General features: G+C 43.4%; 1 protein-coding gene across 2 annotated transcripts in view; it reads right to left on the bottom strand.

The window, feature by feature from the left end:
* ppp3cb (protein phosphatase 3, catalytic subunit, beta isozyme) overlaps positions 1-17,178 on the bottom strand; it is a 32,942-nt gene extending 15,764 nt beyond the window's left edge. For both annotated transcript variants that reach the window (XM_035162231.2, XM_035162232.2), the window contains exons 1-3: positions 17,017-17,178; positions 3,669-3,869; positions 661-785 (exon numbers count right to left, since the gene is read on the bottom strand). In XM_035162231.2, the coding sequence (XP_035018122.1) occupies positions 661-785; positions 3,669-3,869; positions 17,017-17,041 (351 nt within the window). In that variant the 5' untranslated portion in view covers positions 17,042-17,178. The remainder of the gene's footprint in view (positions 1-660; positions 786-3,668; positions 3,870-17,016) is intronic.
* Between the last annotated feature and the right edge of the window lie 3,310 nt (positions 17,179-20,488).

Below are 20,488 nucleotides of genomic sequence, written 5' to 3'. Positions count from 1 at the left end.
AAAAACACCTGTAGCTCCTACCAGTTTTCTCTTTATTAACCTACTAATAACTCATGGAGCGTTATCTCACTTTTACACAGTATCACCACTGTGTCCTTAAAGTGTGTCGGGAAGGTGACCGACCTGAACACTGCTCCGAACTCACTCTATGTGACACATCATGTCCTGGTGGCTCAACAAGCTCAGACACTCACGTCTAAAGAATCAAATGTCCAAACAGCCCTGTGGATGGTCTCCTATCTCCTCTAGGCTTCCATACATATTTCAGCTAGCAGCATGTTCTACTCGTGTCAGTGACTACAGACCTTGAATCCTTCTTTGTCTGTTGTGTCCTATAGGAAAGCACAGGCTACTTAATCTGAATAGTGCCTGAAAGCTGATCTTTATATTGAGACTCCCTGTCCATGAAGTTTAGATTACATCACCTCAGTCTATGTGCACATTGTCAGACACACATTGCGGTGTGTCAATGCCAAACTAAAGTCCTGTAACTGTATACCACAGTGACATAAACCTCACCCCTGGAAAAGGCCTAATGGATTTGAGGGCAATAGTGCACTATCATTCAGTTGTAATCTCACTGTATATGTAATACAGTGAATACACACACAGCAAAATGGAGATGTGCCGCAGTGAAGTGTGTACAGTGTCCATCCTCACCTCAATACTGAAGTAGCCCCTGTCCACATAGTCCCCCAGGAAGAGGTAGCGTGTGTTGGCAGGAGAACCTCCCACTTCAAACAACTTCATCAGGTCAAAGAACTGGCCATGGATGTCTCCACACACTGAGGAAACAGCACACACATCATGAATACTCTGAGCTGCCACACAACTCAGCTAACAAATGTGGGGCCGTCTCTGCCTCGGTGGCTCCATATGGCCTGATTTGCATCTGCAGAGGTATATGTGTCCTGTGTACTGAGCTAGAAACCCCACTCATCTGTCTGATGAGAAAAAAACACAGAAAACACATGATAAAAAGGGTCTAGTGAGATCATTTGAAGGCCTTGGTTTGAAATGCATCAAGGATCTAAAAAAGGCTTCTAAAAATTAGCCTCTATATCTAAATTCTCTGCCAAATCACCTTTAATGCTTTAATTGCCGTGTGAGTATTTAGACCTGAAACAATTGGTAGAATAATTGTTGGTTAGTTCATCAATAGAAAATGATTGGGTGGCCAACTAGTAATTTGATTCATTTTTCAAGCAAATAATATTTTTATTAATATTTATAAAGAATATTTTTGGTTTAAATCATAGACTGTATATAAAGATGGACGACATGACAGATCCCCAAAAGTGAAGCCAAAGCGCCTTGATCGTCACGTAGTGGCAGGCTGATATATAGGTCATAAATCCTGCCTAACGTGGAGGGAACCTGGTCCAGAGTAAAAACTCAAAGTACACGTCAAATACATTGATATTTTGGCTTCATGTGGTGACACGTTGTTCATCTGTACGTCTATGAAACATTTTGCAGACACAGCAAGTAATCAATAAATCAAGAAAATAACCAGCAAATTAATTCATATTGAAAATAAATAGTTTTAGCCCTAAGGCTTAGTTTGAGTTTACTGTTGTACTCCAACACCTGTAGTTTTTCAAAGCATCCTTTTCTGCTAACTTTCTGGATAGAGCCTCATCAGGTCGGATTCTGTTCATTCTTTTCTGATTCTCTCGTCTGTGTTTCCCACAATTTCTTCAAGTGACATCCCGGAGAATTGGATCTAATTCAGAATAGGCTTCACATGCTGAACACTTTATATTCTGAAAGACGTCAGGACTGTGTCCATCTGTATGACGTGCCAGCAGACATCTTCCCATCCACCTCCCTCACCATCTGTCTGGCCTCTCCTTTCAATTGCAGTTGATGTCATAGTTGCCCCTCCGCAGCCATTATGCGATGGTCATTTCACATCTGTCTGGCGTCTGGCGTTTCTCCATCTGCTTGCCATGTTAATCTCTGTTTTTGTGTCGACTCCTCAGCATTCGCTTTAATTTGAACTGGGAATTGGGAATGCAAAAAATGGCATGAGCGAAAAACTGATCTGTACCCGTCGGCTTTCTCAGACCGGTCTCAGTATTCTTCCAGACGCCTTTGTGTGACACCCGAAAAGCCTGTCAGCTCAGATTTTACCCATTCACCTGCCCTTCTGTTCTATAGATGGCCGATCTTAGAGCATTTCTAGAGAGACTGCATCAAAGTGCTGTTTTCTGAATATCTTCTCAACATTACTTTTGCTTGTCTACATGGATCTGCACATCTTTCTGTAGTTTTATTGGTGAAATCTTTTTTAAATCAAACTTAGACGAAGTGTTTCTGGGTCAGAATCCGTACAAGTGGAGAAACTTGGAAACCGGGATCGATAGGTTGCTCCTTGGGATCGAGCAGGTTTTGAGAACCGCTGTACTGAGCTGCTTATGATCGACTGTCTCTCCATCTGCCTGTCTGTCTGTCTTCGTCCCCGAGGATCTGTACCTGTGAAAGCTGAGCGTTGTTCCCACACTGCGTGGGCCCGACAGCCCACTCAAAATTGTCTCACCCTTGCATAAACACACACACATGTAGAAGCAGAGACAGACAAGTACATAAACTAGGTGGTGTCAGGAGGTTGAGATTGCCTGAGTCCGCCTGCCTGCTTGTCTGTCTACTCTGACATCGTCTACGAATCGTTTTCCATTTTGTTTCTCAATCTCCTCCTCCTCTCCACATACCCCCCGGTTCATACCATTTCCTTGGCAAGGGAATACATGCAGATATTACCAAAGCCAGCACCTGCTGCTGTGAGGTACATGAGGGCCGACTGGTTTTCTCAGTGATCTGCCACCAAATAACATTTCACATTAAAAGTGAGGGAGATTAATGAATCAGCCAATGTATCTGAAATCTGATTATTTCATAATTGCTAATATTCTGCCTTTTGTTCTGCAGCTCAATTCTCTGTGTCTCTGTGTGACTGTTTCTATCCGTGTCCTCGCTGTTAAAGTGCGTGATCTGTTGCCACTCATGCATGTATATAAACATCATTGTTTTTTCATGCAAGACGCCCCAGACTGTGCTTTGTAAACAATTTTTAAAGGAACAGTTCCACATTTTGGAAAATAACCTTATTCACCTTTTTGATTAGAGTTCCATGAGATTAAGATTAATACCAGGAGCAGATTTACAGTTTAAAATAAAGAGTAGAAACAGGTGGAAACATCTCGAATTAACCTGTCAGCACAAGTAAAGCTCACCAAGGCTACATCCATACAACTATATTCTTTGTTTGAAAACACAACAACTATTAACCTTATGTTATGCTCTGGAATAGTTCTTGTCCAGAGGTAGAGACTGCAGGACGTTACCACTCAATAAATAAATACTTTGGCACATAGCTTAAAATTGGTTGAACAAATGATATATTAAGGTTTAATTGGTGAGCTAGCTGTTTCCCAGTTTCCAGTCTTTATGCTAAGCTAAGCTGTTTACATTAACTGTTGTATTTACTGTGCAGACATGAACCAGTGTCATAAGTTTCCTCATCTAACTAACAGATGAAAACAAATACATATTTCCCTGAATGTCAAACTATGTCATTTACTGATATCAGTATTAGCTACTGTTATTGCCCTGTAATTCGTCACTATATTACAGACTTATTTCACTGTTTCATCACTGTACCATACCCGTGACTGGCGCCTCAATGTCCAACATAGTGCGCTCCTGGCGCAGAATGGCGGCACCCTCATCGATGATGCGCAGGGCCACAGCCTCCTCCAGTCGGCCCTCCTTGGTGAGATGAGCTTTCAGCATGTCCACCCGCGGCCGGCCCTCGGCGTCGAACACCTCCTTCATGGTGAGCCGGTGGGCCAGGGGGAAGGGGACCGCTGGAGACGGATGTTGAGAGTGATGGCCAGGTGGGCGAGGAGAGAGAAATGAGAAGGTGCAGAGAGGAATGGAGGCAGTGGATGGAGCCAGTGATTATAGCAGATATATGAGATTAAGAAAGAGGAGGAGTGTTTAAATCAGTGGATGTATGGGTGGAGGTGAAGTAGATTACAGAGGGAGTGAGAGATGTTGATGCAGGGAAAAGAGAGAAGAACATTTATTAAAATGCAGAACATGATTTATTGGCATTTCCTGTATACTTCAACAAGCTTGTCCACAAACATCAGCGGCCTTCAATCTTCACCATTATCCTGATCACACCTCTGCTGCAGGCTTTGGCTGTGTGTGTGTGTGTGTGTGTGTGTGTGTGTGTGTGTGTGTGTGTGTGTGTGTGTGTGTGTGTGTGTGTGTGTGTGTGTGTGTGTGTGTGTGTGTGTGTGTGATGTAAACCTAGGCGTGTTGTATTGAAGCAGGGGCTGCCAGAGTTATCAGGGCTGCCTGCCTCTGTTCTGCAGTAATGTCTTTCTTACATAATGAAGGCCCCCAGGGCGCTGCTGGAGAAGGGGGTTGACTGACGACGGGGGTGATACAGCAAGAGCGCACAGCTGCACGTGAGGAGTCAAATACACACACACTTACACATACACACATACGAAAACACTCTCGACAAAATGCAGCCACGCACACAAGTGTTGTTAACAAACAGGCACAAACTCAGTGGCAAGAAACAAAAGGCAGGGGCACAGGGGCGCATGCGTACATTATGTATGGCACAATGGAACTAACATGCATGAACGCACGTGTGTGAGCCTATAGTGGCGCACACTCACATGCACACACACACACACATTGAAGCTCATAAAAGGTATTGTTATGCAGGATCCACAGAGCCTGTTGGAGCCCCACTAGTGCTAACACAGATAATGGCCTAGATCACACACTAAAAACTAGGCCTGGCTCTTTCACTCTCTCGCTCTCCCTCTACACACACACGCGCGCACTTTCACTCTCTCACTTTTGTCTCTGTTTTGCACTTGCTCCTCTTGCCCCTTCTCTGTTTTTTTTTCTCTCTTTCTCTTGCTGCATCTCTCTCTCTCTCTCTCTCTCTTCCGGTCGCGGTGACAGGCTGCAGTCTTTGCTTTCACACTGAGGTCCATCATTACACTTTAATGTGATGCTCACATTTAGGAGTAAAAGCATTTCAACAACATCCACATGGAAGCAGACAGCATTGTTTTATGTAATCACTACTGAAACATCAGCAACGTTTAGCCGGAGCTATTGGGTGGGTGGGGGTGTTGAATAACCAATCATTTACAGTCAGTTTACAGTGTCATTAGGAAATCTTTCAAATATGTCTGTTGATAAAACGTATCTACATACCGCACCCCCTTTTCACAGCATTACACTGAACCCAACACTCTGAGATGTCCCAGCACACTACAAGCTGCCAGGCTGAAGGAGGTCTGTGTTCCATCTATTTAGAACAGTGGATTCTACACATTAACCCCAGTTTTGCTCTTCGGGTTTGGTCTGATGTTATATGTGAGAGGTTTTACGTACCCCAGGCTGTCAGAGAAAAAAAGCCAGAAGATGAATTACCATGCATGTTGGTATTTGTGTGACTTTGTATTTATAAGAGAAAACAACAAGTGTTCCTCCTCCTTCACTGTACTGTTATGTACTGTCCTGTATTACTGTACTGCACCACACTGCACTGTACTGTACCTCAAACGAATGATGCTGGAACATGTCATGTTAAGAATCTGCATGTATATTGAAAAAAACATAGATACTGTATGTACTGTATATGTATTTCTGTTTTGAGGTAAAATTGAGCTTTCTGATCTGTGTGTGTGTGTGTGTGTGTGTGTGTGTGTAAGGTGGAGAGAGGGGTGAGAGGGAAGGAGTGTGAAACTCGTAAATTGTGAGAGCAGTGTGAAAGTAGGGCAGGTATGAGAGAGTGGAGAACAGCAGAGACTGAGCTTGGGGAAAGGAACTAAAGTTGGTAAAACTGTACTCGGCAGTTGGGGAATAGAAAGAGGAGAGGTTCAGAACCAACTCAGTCAAACCAAGAAGACGACTGATCGTCTGGTGTGCAAGACTCTGGCATTTTAGACAAACTCCAGAGGTTCAAGTATGATTGGAAGGCTAAAGACTGAGAGGAAAGCTTTCTGGGGCTTAGAGTTGTAAATTATGAAGAAACCTCGTCTGAAGTTAATATTTATTCTGACATGAACTTGTAAAAAATGTTGGTGAAGTTTTTCTCCACATATCCAGTTTAACTTGTAAAAATAAGAGTTTCCCTTCCTAATAATTAAATACTTTCAAAATTAGAGCTCAACACTATGAATTTTAAGTTATTTCTAAAAATATATATTTTGATTATACATTTCATAGTGACCTTTTGTGCTGACCTAGTTTGTTTTCTTTAGGTGGCCAATTCAATTATTTGGAAAATATTTCTATGCAAATAGAGTATTTTTTCCTAATATTTCAGAAACAACGGTTTATTTACAGTGACATTATAGAACAAAAATATGAGATCATTATTTACAAAAACTCAAAAGAAATGCTTTTTGATCACTACATGGTGGTTGGAGGCAGTATAGGTCATAAATCCTGCCTCCGACGTGCAGTGGTTTTCAAACTTTTTCTGCCCAAGGCAAAAAATGCAGGGCACACCTGTATTCTTATTCATGCAAAACCACTGTTATCCACTTTTTATCATGTTTCTCTCTTTTATTAAGTTGCTCTCCTTCTCACTGGCTGTCAATCAAGGTCTTTGATGTGTCAAACATTAATAATTCCCACCATCTGACCGCTGTGCCAACGGCAAAAATTAAGTTAAAAATAACTGATATGATAAATTAAAAAGTAATTCAAAAATGTTTGTTTCAGGGCTCCAGACTTACTTTTTACATTGGTTGCACCGGTGCGCCTACCTTTTATATTTAGGTGCACCCATAATACACCTATTATACCTTTTCTTGACAGTTCCCATATGCATTGGTAATTTCTTTACTGGGGCTGGGTTCGATGCTATTTGATTTGTTTGAATATCGATTAAGTTAAAGATATTTCAGTGTAGAATCATTTTTGCCTGGATATGAAAGAAATTCTCAGAGATCAAAAGCTGTAAACTGTACAAGGAAACCTCTAACTTTGTGCATTCTCAAAAATATTAAGTTCGGTCCTTCATAATAATCAATGTGTGTGTGTGTGGGTGTGTGTGTGTGTGTGTGTGTGGGTGTGTGTGTGTGTTTGTTTGTGCTCGGCACATTTTCAATGTGTTTAAATAATGTGTTTAAGTACCTAAATACTCATAAACTCTCCAGCAAATCAAACAAACACAAAGTAAACATCACTACTGTTCAGGTCCTAATATGTCAATGTCAACTTTATTTATGTAGCACATTTTAAACAACTTGGTTGACCAAAGTGCTTCACAAAGTAAAAGGTACAACAAGAAAAACAGCAACACGCAATGCATCAAAATACCAATGGTAAAAATAAATAAAGCTCTCAACTCGAGAGAAAGGCCAAAGGGAAGAGATGTGTTTTTAACAATGATTTGAAGTGTGTTATAGAGAGGGCAGATCTAATATGGAGCGGTAAGCCTGATTAGTGTTGGTGTTTATAGTTAAAGTGTAAAGTGAGTGCAGGTCAGCAGCAGCGTCAAGGGAGGACACTGAGACAGAGACTCTGACATGGTACAAACCAACAGCTGCTTCTGCTCTGATCCTGAAGCAGCGGCGCTAATAATTTTACTGCGTTGGTCCAAAGTGGAAAACCTTCATTCAAACTTTTTGTTTCTACTGTTCGACATGCATTGTTCCGTTCACCTCCTCTTCTAAGTGGGGGAGGGGCCAGCCCAGGGCCCCATTTAGGTAGTCCTACACTGATGTATGTCAGGTGTTCATTTTTTAGGGAAATTGAATTTAATTTAGTTATTTGATGCTATAAAAACAGGGTGAAACGTCATAGCACCTAGCACAAAGTACAGCTGAGGCTGATGGGAAGCATGAGTTCTGCAGGTTCTTTTTATTTTTATGAAAGCAATGGATACATTTCAATTTGATCATGTTGACATGGGATGTCAGGGGATCATCAAAGATGTTCGGATTCCTTCTCTGAGCACTGGGAGCATCTGCAGCAAAAAGTTGTCAAGGAAAACCAAAAATGTCAAAGTTATGGAGGTGTCACAGGAGACAGGGATACTGATCAACAGTAGTTACGTACTAGTCTGAATCAATGTGTCGAATGCACTGACAGAGTGATATTGCTACGCCTACACCTGCTAGTGTGGCTCAACAGACACACACAGCACTGTTCTCATATAAATATAGGGGAAGTTTTAGTTTTACCAAACAAAAACAAAAAAGAAGCTCAGTTCAGTCAATTCAAAATATAAATAGTAACCGCAGATGACTTCTATCTGCAGAGGTTTCATTTTATTATCAACAGTTGTTTTTTTTATCACAAGGGCGTCTAGTTAAAGTTCAATCACTAAACTGAACCTGGCATGATGGCTTATAAAGAGGAACCACAGAGATGAACATTTATTTTTTTTAAATGATGTTTGGGTTCCCGGCAAAGGATCATTATGTATCATTGGACGACAAAAAGAACAAACTGTACAAATTAAGTGCTTGAGCTTGTGCGGAACAAATTGCACCCACTGACGATTCAATCCATTTGAGCGGTTTGAAGTGGAGTGGTGGAACCAGCCAACTTAGAGTCTCACTGTGTGAGACCAGAGATCAGCCACAAGTCTGGGTCGTTTGTTGCTGCACAAGAAATGACGCAAGATATGCAGCAAGAAAACAAGCAGCAGGGCTTCACTGTTTTCTTTGGTGAGAAAGTCACATCATTCACCAGGGCCCCGGACGTTTCAGGATCAGTTTTGATCATCTACTATAGTAGGTAGGATTCTCACTTAGGGTGCAAGAGATCACGTGTAAAACTCCTGGACAAGCCTTTGACATTAAGATCTCGCACTGTTTACAGCGCCAAGTTTCTGCCAATCATCTTCATCAAATGAGTGTCTCATCGATACGTGTTACTGAGTTGACCTCTTCTCCAGAGCAGGACTGGATCGAGACTGCTCAGATTGGGGGGGGCAATTATAAATTTGGGTTGGGCACCTTTTCACACTGGACTTAGTGCTGAGAGTTTTTCCAAGTTTTAAAGAACGCTACACAATAGCAAATTCAACCAGCTTGTGGTATAATAATTCTTTTTTTATAAAAAAAATTGTGATGCACAGTCTAGCGCCACAGAACATTTTTACTCCTGCACAGAAGCAGACATGCAGGTGATGAATTCCAGTCAGGAAGCTGTGAGCGGACAATGCTGGCACACACATGAGCTGATGTTATCACTGTATCATTGATGGATGAATTCTCATACTTAAAGCATCTGATGCTACATGACGCTCTGTGGACGTTCAGTCAGGAAGACTTGTGCATGCCTCTTAAGTCACAGTTTCCCGTCATCTCTAGGCTCTGTCATCTCATTCTCTCTATTCATGCAATCACAACATGACACGTTGACCTTGGGCCAATCACTTGTAAGCTCACCTCCACCCCTGCACCAGTACAACTCTGGATACCTGGTCATCTCCCTTCAAACCATTCAATCAGAAGCCTTCATGTCTTACATCATCACATCCGAAGCACCTAATTCATAGGACCACTTAAATGATGTTCTACTTCCTGCCAGGGTCTAACTGCCAAAGTCCCTCCATTCACATAAATGTGATTTTATTTTTAATTTACTCATTTCATATGTTTCTCTGTAAGGCGCACTTGATTCAAAATAAGGGATGTTCTAGTAAAAATTATGAGCAAATTAAACCCTAAATTATTCAAATACAGACCCAGGGGTAGACCAGAAATGTAAAGGTAGCTATAGGCTAATGCACCATGAAAGCCTTTGTCAACTGATGGAGAGAGTTACTTTATAAGTAGCAACAGAGAACAAGTTAACTATGTATGATCAATATATGAACTCTGATGTTTTTGCTGATTGCCTAATCTGAGCAATGTGAAAATCAAAAGTAAAATAGTGTCAAAGTGATTCTGCATCATTGCTACATGTCAGCAGTGGAGGGAGCTTTGACCTATGATGAACTCACATCATAAACGCCACACTTCTTGAGTAAAGTCACGATGATGATGAAGTCAGTGAAAAAAAAAGGAATTCATCCAGGACTGTCACTGAGTCAACCAATCACAAGATGCACGGCTGGCAGCGTGTGAGGTGAGATGGACTGAGCAGTGAGAGATGAGTGAAGAGGTGAAACAGGTTTTTAGCCTCTGCCTAATGTACTTTGTCCTGTTTTTGTCTTTCCGCCCACTCCCCACAGTCCAACTCCCCCGCGTGGAATTTATTAAGCACCAAAGCTGCCAGCTCAGCCAAAAATCTCCACATCACAGAGTGGCGAGGGGGGGAAGCCTGAGAGAAAATCTATGACATAGCTTTTAACCAAATCTCCTTTATTTGTTTGGGTTGGCCTAATAGCCTAACTGGAGCAGAATCTGATCAGAATCATCTTGTTATTGTGTGAGCCCTTCCTAATGGCTAAAGTTAATTATGGGGGAATATTTCATCCGTTTTTAATAACACTGGGACACCATTCACAATCAGAGGGGCTGCTGCAGGATGGAGGACGTGACTGTGAGCGAGAACAGACATACTGCAGAAGGTAGAAGTCTCTCATGATCCCTGTGTCCTCATTTGTGTCTGTCCTTGGAATCTAGCTAAATATGGCTTAATAGGTATAAAACAGCACAACCCTGTGTTTCTCCATCAACGGAGTAGGAATTTATCTTCGGAGGCTGAACAGTTAATATATGCCAGAAGTTAAATTACAACAATTCATTTGGTCAAAATGTTACACATGCATTGATCACAGAAGCATCATAAACAGCCTGTATGTGCTGTATTGGGATTGAATGAATTCATGACAGTGCAGTACAGTGTCGGCCCAGACTGTAGCTGGCTGGTGACATCGACCAGAAGTGATGGCATTCCTGTATGCATGTGTGTGTGTGTGTGTTTGTATGTTAGATGTGTTGCCCTCAGCAGGACCTCATCTAAAGTGATTACACAGACATCTCCTGAGATCAGTCCGTCCTGCTGCCTGTCTCAGCAGGAACACATGAAGGAGGGAGGAAAGAGTGAGATCAGCGTGTGTGTGCGTGTTAATCTACCATCTTTGACCCAGATCAGCTAACACAGATACATGGGTCTTTGAAGGTGGTGGAGGGGGGACAACTAAAGAGGCGTTTGAAGTCATTCAATTAATGCACACTACACACATGAAGGACCATCTGTGTTCACACACACACACACACACACACACACACACACACACACACACACACACACACACACACACACACACACACACACACACACACAACACACACACATACATGAACAGAGACAACGGCCCATCCCCTACCAGCCTGTCCTCATTAGACACTCCCTCTCTCTCTCTCTCTCTCTCTCTCTCTCTCTCTCTCTCTCTCTCTCGTACCTTTCATATAAATAGCCGTTGCCCTGCCACCCTCCCCATAGGGCACACACAGACCTGTCAGGGTGGGACCCCTGACTCCCAAGAATAACATCAGAGTCCAACACCACACACACACACACACACACACACACACACACACACACACACACACACACACACACACACACACACACACACACACACACACACACGCACACACACACACACACACGCACACACACACACACACACATACACACACAGCTCACATAGGGCTCTGAGGGAACCAAGGGGGAATGGGACAGTATGTTACACTAAAAGGAAATATGCCCAGTGTGCCTCGAGCCTTGCCAGAGGTGGTGTGTGTGTGTGTGTGTGTGTGTGTGTGTGTGTGTGTGTGTGTGTGTGTGTGTGTGTCTGTGTGCTACATTCATGCATGTGTGCAAGTTGGGTATGGCTTTTTTATGAACTCTCTTCACACTATCCCCGATATGTTCAAAAGGCCAGAACTTACAAAAGACGTATATCCCCTTTACACTATTTGCACTTGCATAATATTACTTAATAGGAACTACTTTATCAAGGTGAGGCACGGGATCTAGACCTGTAGTTTCAACAGAAAAAATGTTGCTATATTTCTATTTGAGGATGTTATAATACTGCCCTAACTGTATTCTCAGGCACTTTAGTGCGCAGGCACCCTACCTAAGACATTTGACAGTAAAATTGTCTCTCTGTCACTCTGCCTGACATCATGCTAGCATACATGTTGTGTGCTAAGTAATCATATGAAAGACAATGTCCTAAAAGTGACGAGTCAAGCAAGTGATCCTGGATGGTGACTGAGTTAAAACCTCTCCTGATGTAAGACAAACAAAAACAGCCAAAATCATCCACCATAAAAAAAGGGGGAAAAAAGGACACAACACACAAATGGATGCCTTATTTTCACTAGTACATTGACCGTAAACAATTTTGGATCACTAAAAGGTTTATTTCTATACCTTGGATAACAATTATCCCTTGCAATTTGACCTAGTTATACACTATATGCATTGTTACAGTCAAGACTAAATTATAATATAACTACCAATACATTGACTTTTTTATTAGATAAACCAGTGTAATCAGATGCAACCAATGCAATCCTAATAAATCTTATAATCTTCCTCTGTATTAACATGGTGTCAGAAAGGTTTTGATTCACCTTTACGGGCATTTCACAGATCTTTCTCACGCTGTTCAGTTTGAATTGTCACAGCAAGAAAAAGTATGGGTGTTACTAATTGCAATGATGATGCTTCTATGGCATTAAGGTGAACTGGTCGTCCATGACAATGAGCCAGCAGGCACATTACGAGGTCCCTGACACCTGAATGAAACACATAGATGCAGCACAGACATCATCAATGTTATAAGTCACACTTCAAAATATGAGAAAGGGCTACTGGACAGTATCATGTTATGAGATAGTCTTAAGTCTCATTTATGCTGCCTTTATGTTCGAAGAGAGATACGTCTGTTTCAATTGATGTAACCGTCACAACCCGCATACTTTCATGTGTCATTTATGTTGGCATGGTTGTTAAGCAATACATCCACAAGAGGGCAGCGCAGAGCTGAGAGTTTCTGACAACAACAAACTTGGCGAGGGTGGAGGAGGTTATGATAATCTACCTCTTGTAAAGTAACATCATATAGACGGCTGTAGTTTCTAAACAACTCACAAAGTCTTCAAAAAGTTCCACCATTGTTGAAATGTCTTCTTCTTGTCTTCTGAACTACTGGCAACACTGCCCCCCCCATGATTTCCTGTGGTACTGCTCCGTTTTGCCTGTTTCGTCAGTCTCAGTTAGATTTCAGAAGACGTGCACAACTACGGACGAAAATAATGCAGAGTACAAATACATGGCTCAGCTGTCTCTACTTATATATCTAACGTTTGACATAAATGAGCCTTTAATATATTATGTCCACCCACGTACACATTACCTGTTCACCTGCTGAAAGCTGACTTAGCTGATAAACTTATATATTTTTAAATATTAAAATCTTGAATCTATGTTTCTGCTGGTCTCCCCATGTTTTCCCACCTTCTGATGATCTGTCTCATCAAATAAACAGTGTGACCACCAACTATTATTCTCATGATCTGCTCTTCTGATTTATGTCCGATGTCCATATGTTCACTGATGTAAAAAAAAAAAAAGTTTGTCTGAGTTATTTATTTTACAATTATATAAAATTTGGAAAAACAAGCTAGTCCTCAAATTTAAGAAGCTATAACCATGAAATGCATGGTCAGTCGGCTGGTCACACTAGTCCTATATGCCAACAGACCCTTTTATACACTTGACATTTTGACATGTGCAAGTGTAACTAATAACATTAACAATGGTATCTTTCCATGTCAGTGACCCAGCGTGCACACGACCCTGACACAAGCTGTTATATGGAAAGCAACCATCAGTAATGCTACTAATTATAACTGTGCGTATCTTGTGATAGAATGACTGCCATGAATAAAATCTATATATATTTTATTTTTATTTAGCCAAGAAAGTCCCATTGAGATTAAGAATCTCTTTTTAAAGGGAAACCTGGCCAAAATAGGCAGCAGCACAGGTAAAAACACGTGTTACACACAACCAGATAAGTTTAAAACAGCAACATCTTATAGAATCTGCCTCCAGTTCTTTTATTCTGGTTTAAAAGGCGTTTAGTGAGATTAATTCGCTGAGCTTTAAGTCCTTCTGTAATAAATTCTGTGTGGTAGGTGGAGACTAAGCAAAAGCCCTTTTCCCAATTTCTGTGCGGACATTTGGAACAGAGAGTAAAAAGAAGTTCTGTGAACGCAGAGAGTAATGTCCAATACATGTTTGCGTATTGCAGACATACAGGTAATGACGGAGCAGGCCCAGAAGCTCCTTACATATAAAGTTGTACCAGTGGCAGAGCCTACGGGTGGCCAGAGCAGGGCATCCTACCCGAGAGTAAAACTCAGGAGGTGATGCCTTATGACTTGTGACTCAAGCGTTAGTCCATTTTAGTCCAGTATCAACTGGAATCATACAACTCTTTAGGTGGGAACCAAAGGTTACATTTTTACACATTTTTAACAACTTTAAACTGTCATTGATTTGTAGTTGTGTGCTTTGGCCATGTCCAGTGTTTGTATCTATATCTGGACCCTGTTTCTGACCCCCAGTTCAGGATTCTAGGAAACTGACAGCATGATTAGACCCTGCAGATACACCAACCTCCATGTGCATAGTACATCCATATTTGTATTTGTTGCTGTCACTTGAATCCAGGTTTCCGTGCTGTACCCTCAATGGTACAAGGAGATGGAGAGCAGTGTGTCTCTCTCTTCTTTGTGTTACTGATGGTAAAATAGGATCCATAATGTTGTAGAAACAGGTAAGGTTGTAGCATGAAGTGGAAGGAAGAGAACTTACTTTGTGTTCCTGCAAACTGTGACAAGTTCTGTTCTGTTCAAGTCTGTACATTCAAAGGTAATGTTTGGTGGAGACTACGATAAAATAACTAAACCTTTAGGTAAGCTTCACAAAGCTTGCACAAACACACCTACACGCACACACACACACACACACATGGGTTTGCATGATAAGTGAATCAAAAAAGGGTGTGAGAAGTCTGTTGGTCAAGTAACAGAGGACTGTCTTGCTGCTCAGCTCTGTGAAACACTATGTCCCTTATGCGTTTTTCTTTTTTCTCTCTGTCTCTCTCCCTGTTTCTCTCCCTGTTTTTCTCTCTCTCTCTTTCTCCCTCTGTGCCTCTCACTCCCTCTCGCTCCAGCTATTTCACCTCCTCCGTGGCCTTGTCACAATCTCTCCTTCCCTCTCTCCCTCACCTCGCCCCCACACTCTCTGCCCTACTGTCCGTTTGTCTCGGTATGCTTTGTCCTTTTTGGCTCCATCTCTGTGCACTGCTCTCCGTGTGTGTGTGGGGGGGGGGGACACTACCAGGCACATCCATCCGCCACGCAGGAGTGACGTCCCTTTGAGCCCCCACATCATCCCACTCTCCAGCCCCGTATACAGCTAAATCTTTACCGTGTTCTGCTGCATGTGTTTGAGAGAAGGTGCATTTGTTTAGGTGTGTGAGTGTGCATGTGTGACGGATGATGCATGAGAATATGGGCCACTTAGTTTGTTCCAGTGTTGAAGCAGCAATTGGCGGCCCAGCTGCTACAACACACATGCACACGGAGATAAAGATGTAAAAATACACACTCATAAAGAGGCGATACTCATTTGGAGGTTTTAGGCAGATTACTGACTGATGTGGGAGAGTGGTGTGGGGTCAGTATTCAGTTGGTTGCAGGGGACCCAGATTTGCTAGCACCACCCCTGCACAACTGCATCCGTGTACAGGCCAGTTACACGCACACACACACACGCACAGCCATACTGTAGGCATATGCAAATGCAGTCCTGAAATCCTACGTGCAAAAACTGCAAAAGCCCCCAAGCCCCCAAGCTCACGCCCCCCACCCCCTTTCCCAAGCACGGAGACGAGGCATGCACGCACGCGCGGAATACCGGGGCATGCCCGAGCGGCGCATCCAACTGTCAGCTCCGCTTCTTCCGGCAGAGAGACCTTGTGAGTTTATTAAGCGGAGCCAGTGGGAGAGACAGAGCCAGCCAGGCGTCGTCGCATGTGACAGGGCGGCCGTGCGTGGAGGAAGCGCTGCTGCCGTGCACAGCCCCACTGTGACCCGATGAGCACGGCAATCTGTGCAAGCTCCGCGGATCACAACCCGAGCGCAGCCCCTCCTCGCCTCGCCTTCCCCATATATTGGCCGCCCACGCGTAAAAGCAGAAACAGACACTCGCATAAACACATTAAATATTCCATAATCCAATGATTCAATAATACTGTTAAAGGCGGCAGGCAGCATCCTCTTGGGGCAGAGAGGCTCGGATACCCAGTCCAGCATCTCTATCAACTCCATTTTGTTCTCCCATTTGACACTCAGGGAAACCAGTGGGTAGAGGGGGAAGCCAGGGAGACCTTTACGGAGACGTGGAGGAGCAGTACGCACGGGAGAGGCACAGTCACCCGTTGACATTCAGGCCTCACGGAGGAAACGTCGACTTAAAATGACTCGCAGATCCATCGTGCGCACACTGGCGGCTTTTCAGCGTGACATCAGCAAACATCGGCAGAATTTCACCCAACAAGGCCCGGGGAACTAAACCCAAACTCGCGGGTGCGATGGTGCGCACTCGGCCTGATGGCAAAGTTGCCAGCAGCCTACACCTGCCGTTCACACCAATCGATTCCCAGACTTTTGGCTCCGATTTGGGCTAAAAATAAAACTAGACCGCAAATGTAGGCCACCCTATGGAAGTTTAGTCGGCACGTCCAACACCGAGGCACCGCTACGACGCACAGCCACACACACTGCATGCGATGCAAAGACAGAAAGCGGAGAAATCCTTGAGAACCTCCAAGTGACAAGTCCTCCACAGCATCTCACCCTCCCTGCCTCCCCTTCTCTCCCCCTGCTTACATGCACCATCATCCCGTGACACCACATCCACAGCAGAGCCACAACAACCAAGGATCGCAGGTTACGCGTAACATGTATTTACCTTTATGTCTGCCTTTCGCTGTCATCGTCACACTGCTTGATGTTTCATTGGAACAAGATGCTCATCTCCCTCTCTCTCTCTCTCTCTCTCCCTCCCCTGCTTTTTGCCCCCCTCTCTCTACCACTCTCACTGTCTCTGTAGGGTATTATTCAGTAACACGAAACCACCGCTAGGAGTGGATCGCGTAAATGGAGCTCATGCAGCACAGGGGTGTCGCACAATAGCTTTGGCTATACATAGAGGGGGAGACATCCCCCTTAGAAAATGGGGTAATGCCTCGGTGAGGGGGTGAATTCAAATAGAATAACGAGGGAAGACCCTGATTATGGCGCACCGTGCTGGGTATGCCCCCCCACCCCCTTTCCCTCCATCACCAACTCCTTCCCCCCTCAAAGGTTCATGGGCACATGCATATTGACTCGCCACTCAAATTGTCATCTTTTATTACAAGGTGCTATGATTATAATAATACACGGGGATGGGCTCAGAACAAAAAAGAAGAACGTGCGAATCCGAGACGGTGGTGAAACGACAGGGATGCAAACTGAAATGAACGATGAGCAGAATCATTGGCACAGAGGAGGCTCTCACTGGCCGTGCAGGTTTCTGGTTTTTGGCATGCCTACATTTGATCACCCGGTCGGCGGGACTTGCGCTGCAGTCGGACATCCTGGAGTCGGGACGGGAGTTGGGGGGGGGCTCGCGCTCTCTCTCTCTCTCTCTTTCTCACTCTCTCTCTCGCTCTCTCTCTTGCTCTCTCTTCTGTCACGGGCCCGTGATGTCGGGTCCTCCGGCGGGCGTCGAGGATGATGTGCGCGGTAGCTGGGTGCCTCTCTCGCTGCAGCAGTGGCATCACTCGGTGGAGTCTCCGTGCGCTCTGGGACGGGGGAAGCCTGCTGCGGTGACTTGGGAGGATTGGTGGATACCTAGCTGCCGCTGTTGTGGCATGCTTGGTCCCCAATTTTTTTGTGTGTCTTCTTCTTCTTTTTGAGAGGGGGCGGGACGGGTGGGGGCGAGGGGCTGCTGGTGTAGCGGTGGCGATGGTGAAATAAGAAGTGGGGAGAGGGGGTGGAGGGGGCAGACTCTGGAGGTTAGATGGCGAAGGGACGCCGTGGAGAGACGAGAGAGACGCGCAGGATCTGCTCTGCCTCTCCAGGACGCCTCTGTGCGCGGGGCCGTGCAGCTGGCAACACCCCGGAATGGCGAAAGAAGGAACTCCCACGCAGAGTCACGCACACACACACACACACACACACACACACACACACACACACACACACACACACACATTCACTCATAAACACACACACATACACAAACACATAGTGCTACATTCACTCATAAACACACACCCACACATATAGTGCTTCATTCACTCATAAACACACACACACATATAGTGCTTCATTCACTCATAAACCCACACACACACATATAGTGCTTCATTCACTCATAAACACAAACACACACATATAGGCCTACATTCACACATATTTGCACATTTATACACAGTACACACACACACATATAAAGCAACATAAACACATACAGGCCTACATATGCATACACACATACATACATGCACATTTATATACATATATAAATGTGCATGTATGTATGTGTGTACACACACGCACACACCCATACTGCCATCCTGTGGAGGCATTGATTACAGGGCTTTCCCTCCTTAACAACCTTGTGGAGTGTTTGTGCGTGCGTGTGTGCGTGCACGTGTGTGTAACTGTACAGTAGGCTATTTGACAGATGATCACGTGGTCCCATAGGATGGTGTCTTCTTTCTGAAATACAATCTGGAATAAACCAATGGATGAAGGTGATTTAATATTAATCCAGTGTCTCTTGGGTGCATTGGATATAATATTGACTGATGTGACAGAATGGGCATTTTATACATAAACCAATTTTATTGAGTTTATCAATTAATCCAAATGTATGTGTTGCACATTGCACATTTCATACAAAGTGAACACAATGTATTTTAGACAAGCACATGGGAACCACAGTAAAACAAACAATTAATATAAATATGAGATAAGATAAAATAATTCACCCCCTGCACAACCATCCACACACACATATAGACATGTGTCCGTACAACACGCCCACTTTCATACACCCAAAGACAAAAGAGACAGACGAAGAGATGAAGGCACAGACAGCTCAGGCCTGAACAGGAAGGTCTAAGACAACACATTTATGGTCCATCTTATATCATCAGGCAGTTTTTCCCCCAGATTTACTTTTTAACATGGGCCCAGTCAAGAGACCACTGTCTGATAACCGTTCTAGAGGGTTTGTAAGCAGCGAGCAGGTCAGAGAGAGCTATAAGAGTTAGTTTATTAAGTGATTTTTAGTGAGCAGTATTTTGAAATAATGTCTATATTTTATCAGAAACCAATGAAGTGATCTAAGTGTGGGAATAACATGTTCAGTTTTTTCTTACCTCAGTGAGCAGTGATTAATATGAGCCGGAGTCGTCCCATAGTGTTTTGGGGAAGACAAAGAGGAGATTACATTCTAGCCTCAAGGAGAATAATGATTGAACCAGTTTTTCAGCATCTGCCTGAGACAACATGGATTTACTATTGGATATGTTTTTAGATGACAAAATCTGAGTTATACTAGTGATGAGGTTTGTAAAGTTGCTTTCAGAATAAAAGATAACTGGACTGGAGACAGAGATCTGGAAGAAACTGATATTTTCTCTCTTATACTACAGTGCAAACAACAGGGTCCTTTGTTTCACAAAAGGATGTTAACAAGACAGCGTCCACCAAGCCCACTGTGAGGTATTATAGTAGGCCTACAGTAGACAACTAAATTGTTGATGCATACTTACTGGGACAAAAAATGTGAACATTGGCCAGAAGGTGGCCCTAAAGAAAAGGAAACTATGGTCTCTGAGCAGAGGCCAGTCGGCACATCTCTGACTCACAATCCCACTGTCGGTACAAGTGACATCAGTCTAAAGCACAAATTATACCTTCTGTATCTGGATAGTTTCAATGTAGATTTTATCATCTGTCTCTGTCTCTTATCTGGTCCTTTAGCTGCACTCTTCTTGTCTGGCTCTGCTGAACTTCTGATCTGATCTGTGTGCCGTGGAAGATTCCTGACATTTGCAGCTGCTAATGAACTGAGCCGACAGCATCATGTGAAAGGTAAAAAAAACGTACACATATACAAGACTGTAACTTTTTTTATAGTAGCATATGCCATTGTTTTCTTCTTGGACCATACAAAGAGGTCAGCGGACGCTAAAAGGAATTTGTTTAATAACCAACTAAATGGAGGCTACTGAAGTCATGCAATTGTATTTTGCAATTAATCTGAAGTTTGTTTAAATTAAGTTATGTTTCACACCATAATTAACATTGATCTAGTTTTTTTTTAATCAAAAGTATGGGAGTAATTAATAGCATTACTTTAGATGTGTCTAAGTGTGGGTGCT

The sequence above is a fragment of the Hippoglossus stenolepis genome, chromosome 7 (assembly GCF_022539355.2).
Source record: "Hippoglossus stenolepis isolate QCI-W04-F060 chromosome 7, HSTE1.2, whole genome shotgun sequence".
NCBI classification, from domain to species: Eukaryota; Metazoa; Chordata; class Actinopteri; order Pleuronectiformes; family Pleuronectidae; genus Hippoglossus; species Hippoglossus stenolepis.
This window is presented reverse-complemented; position numbering and strand designations above follow the sequence as displayed.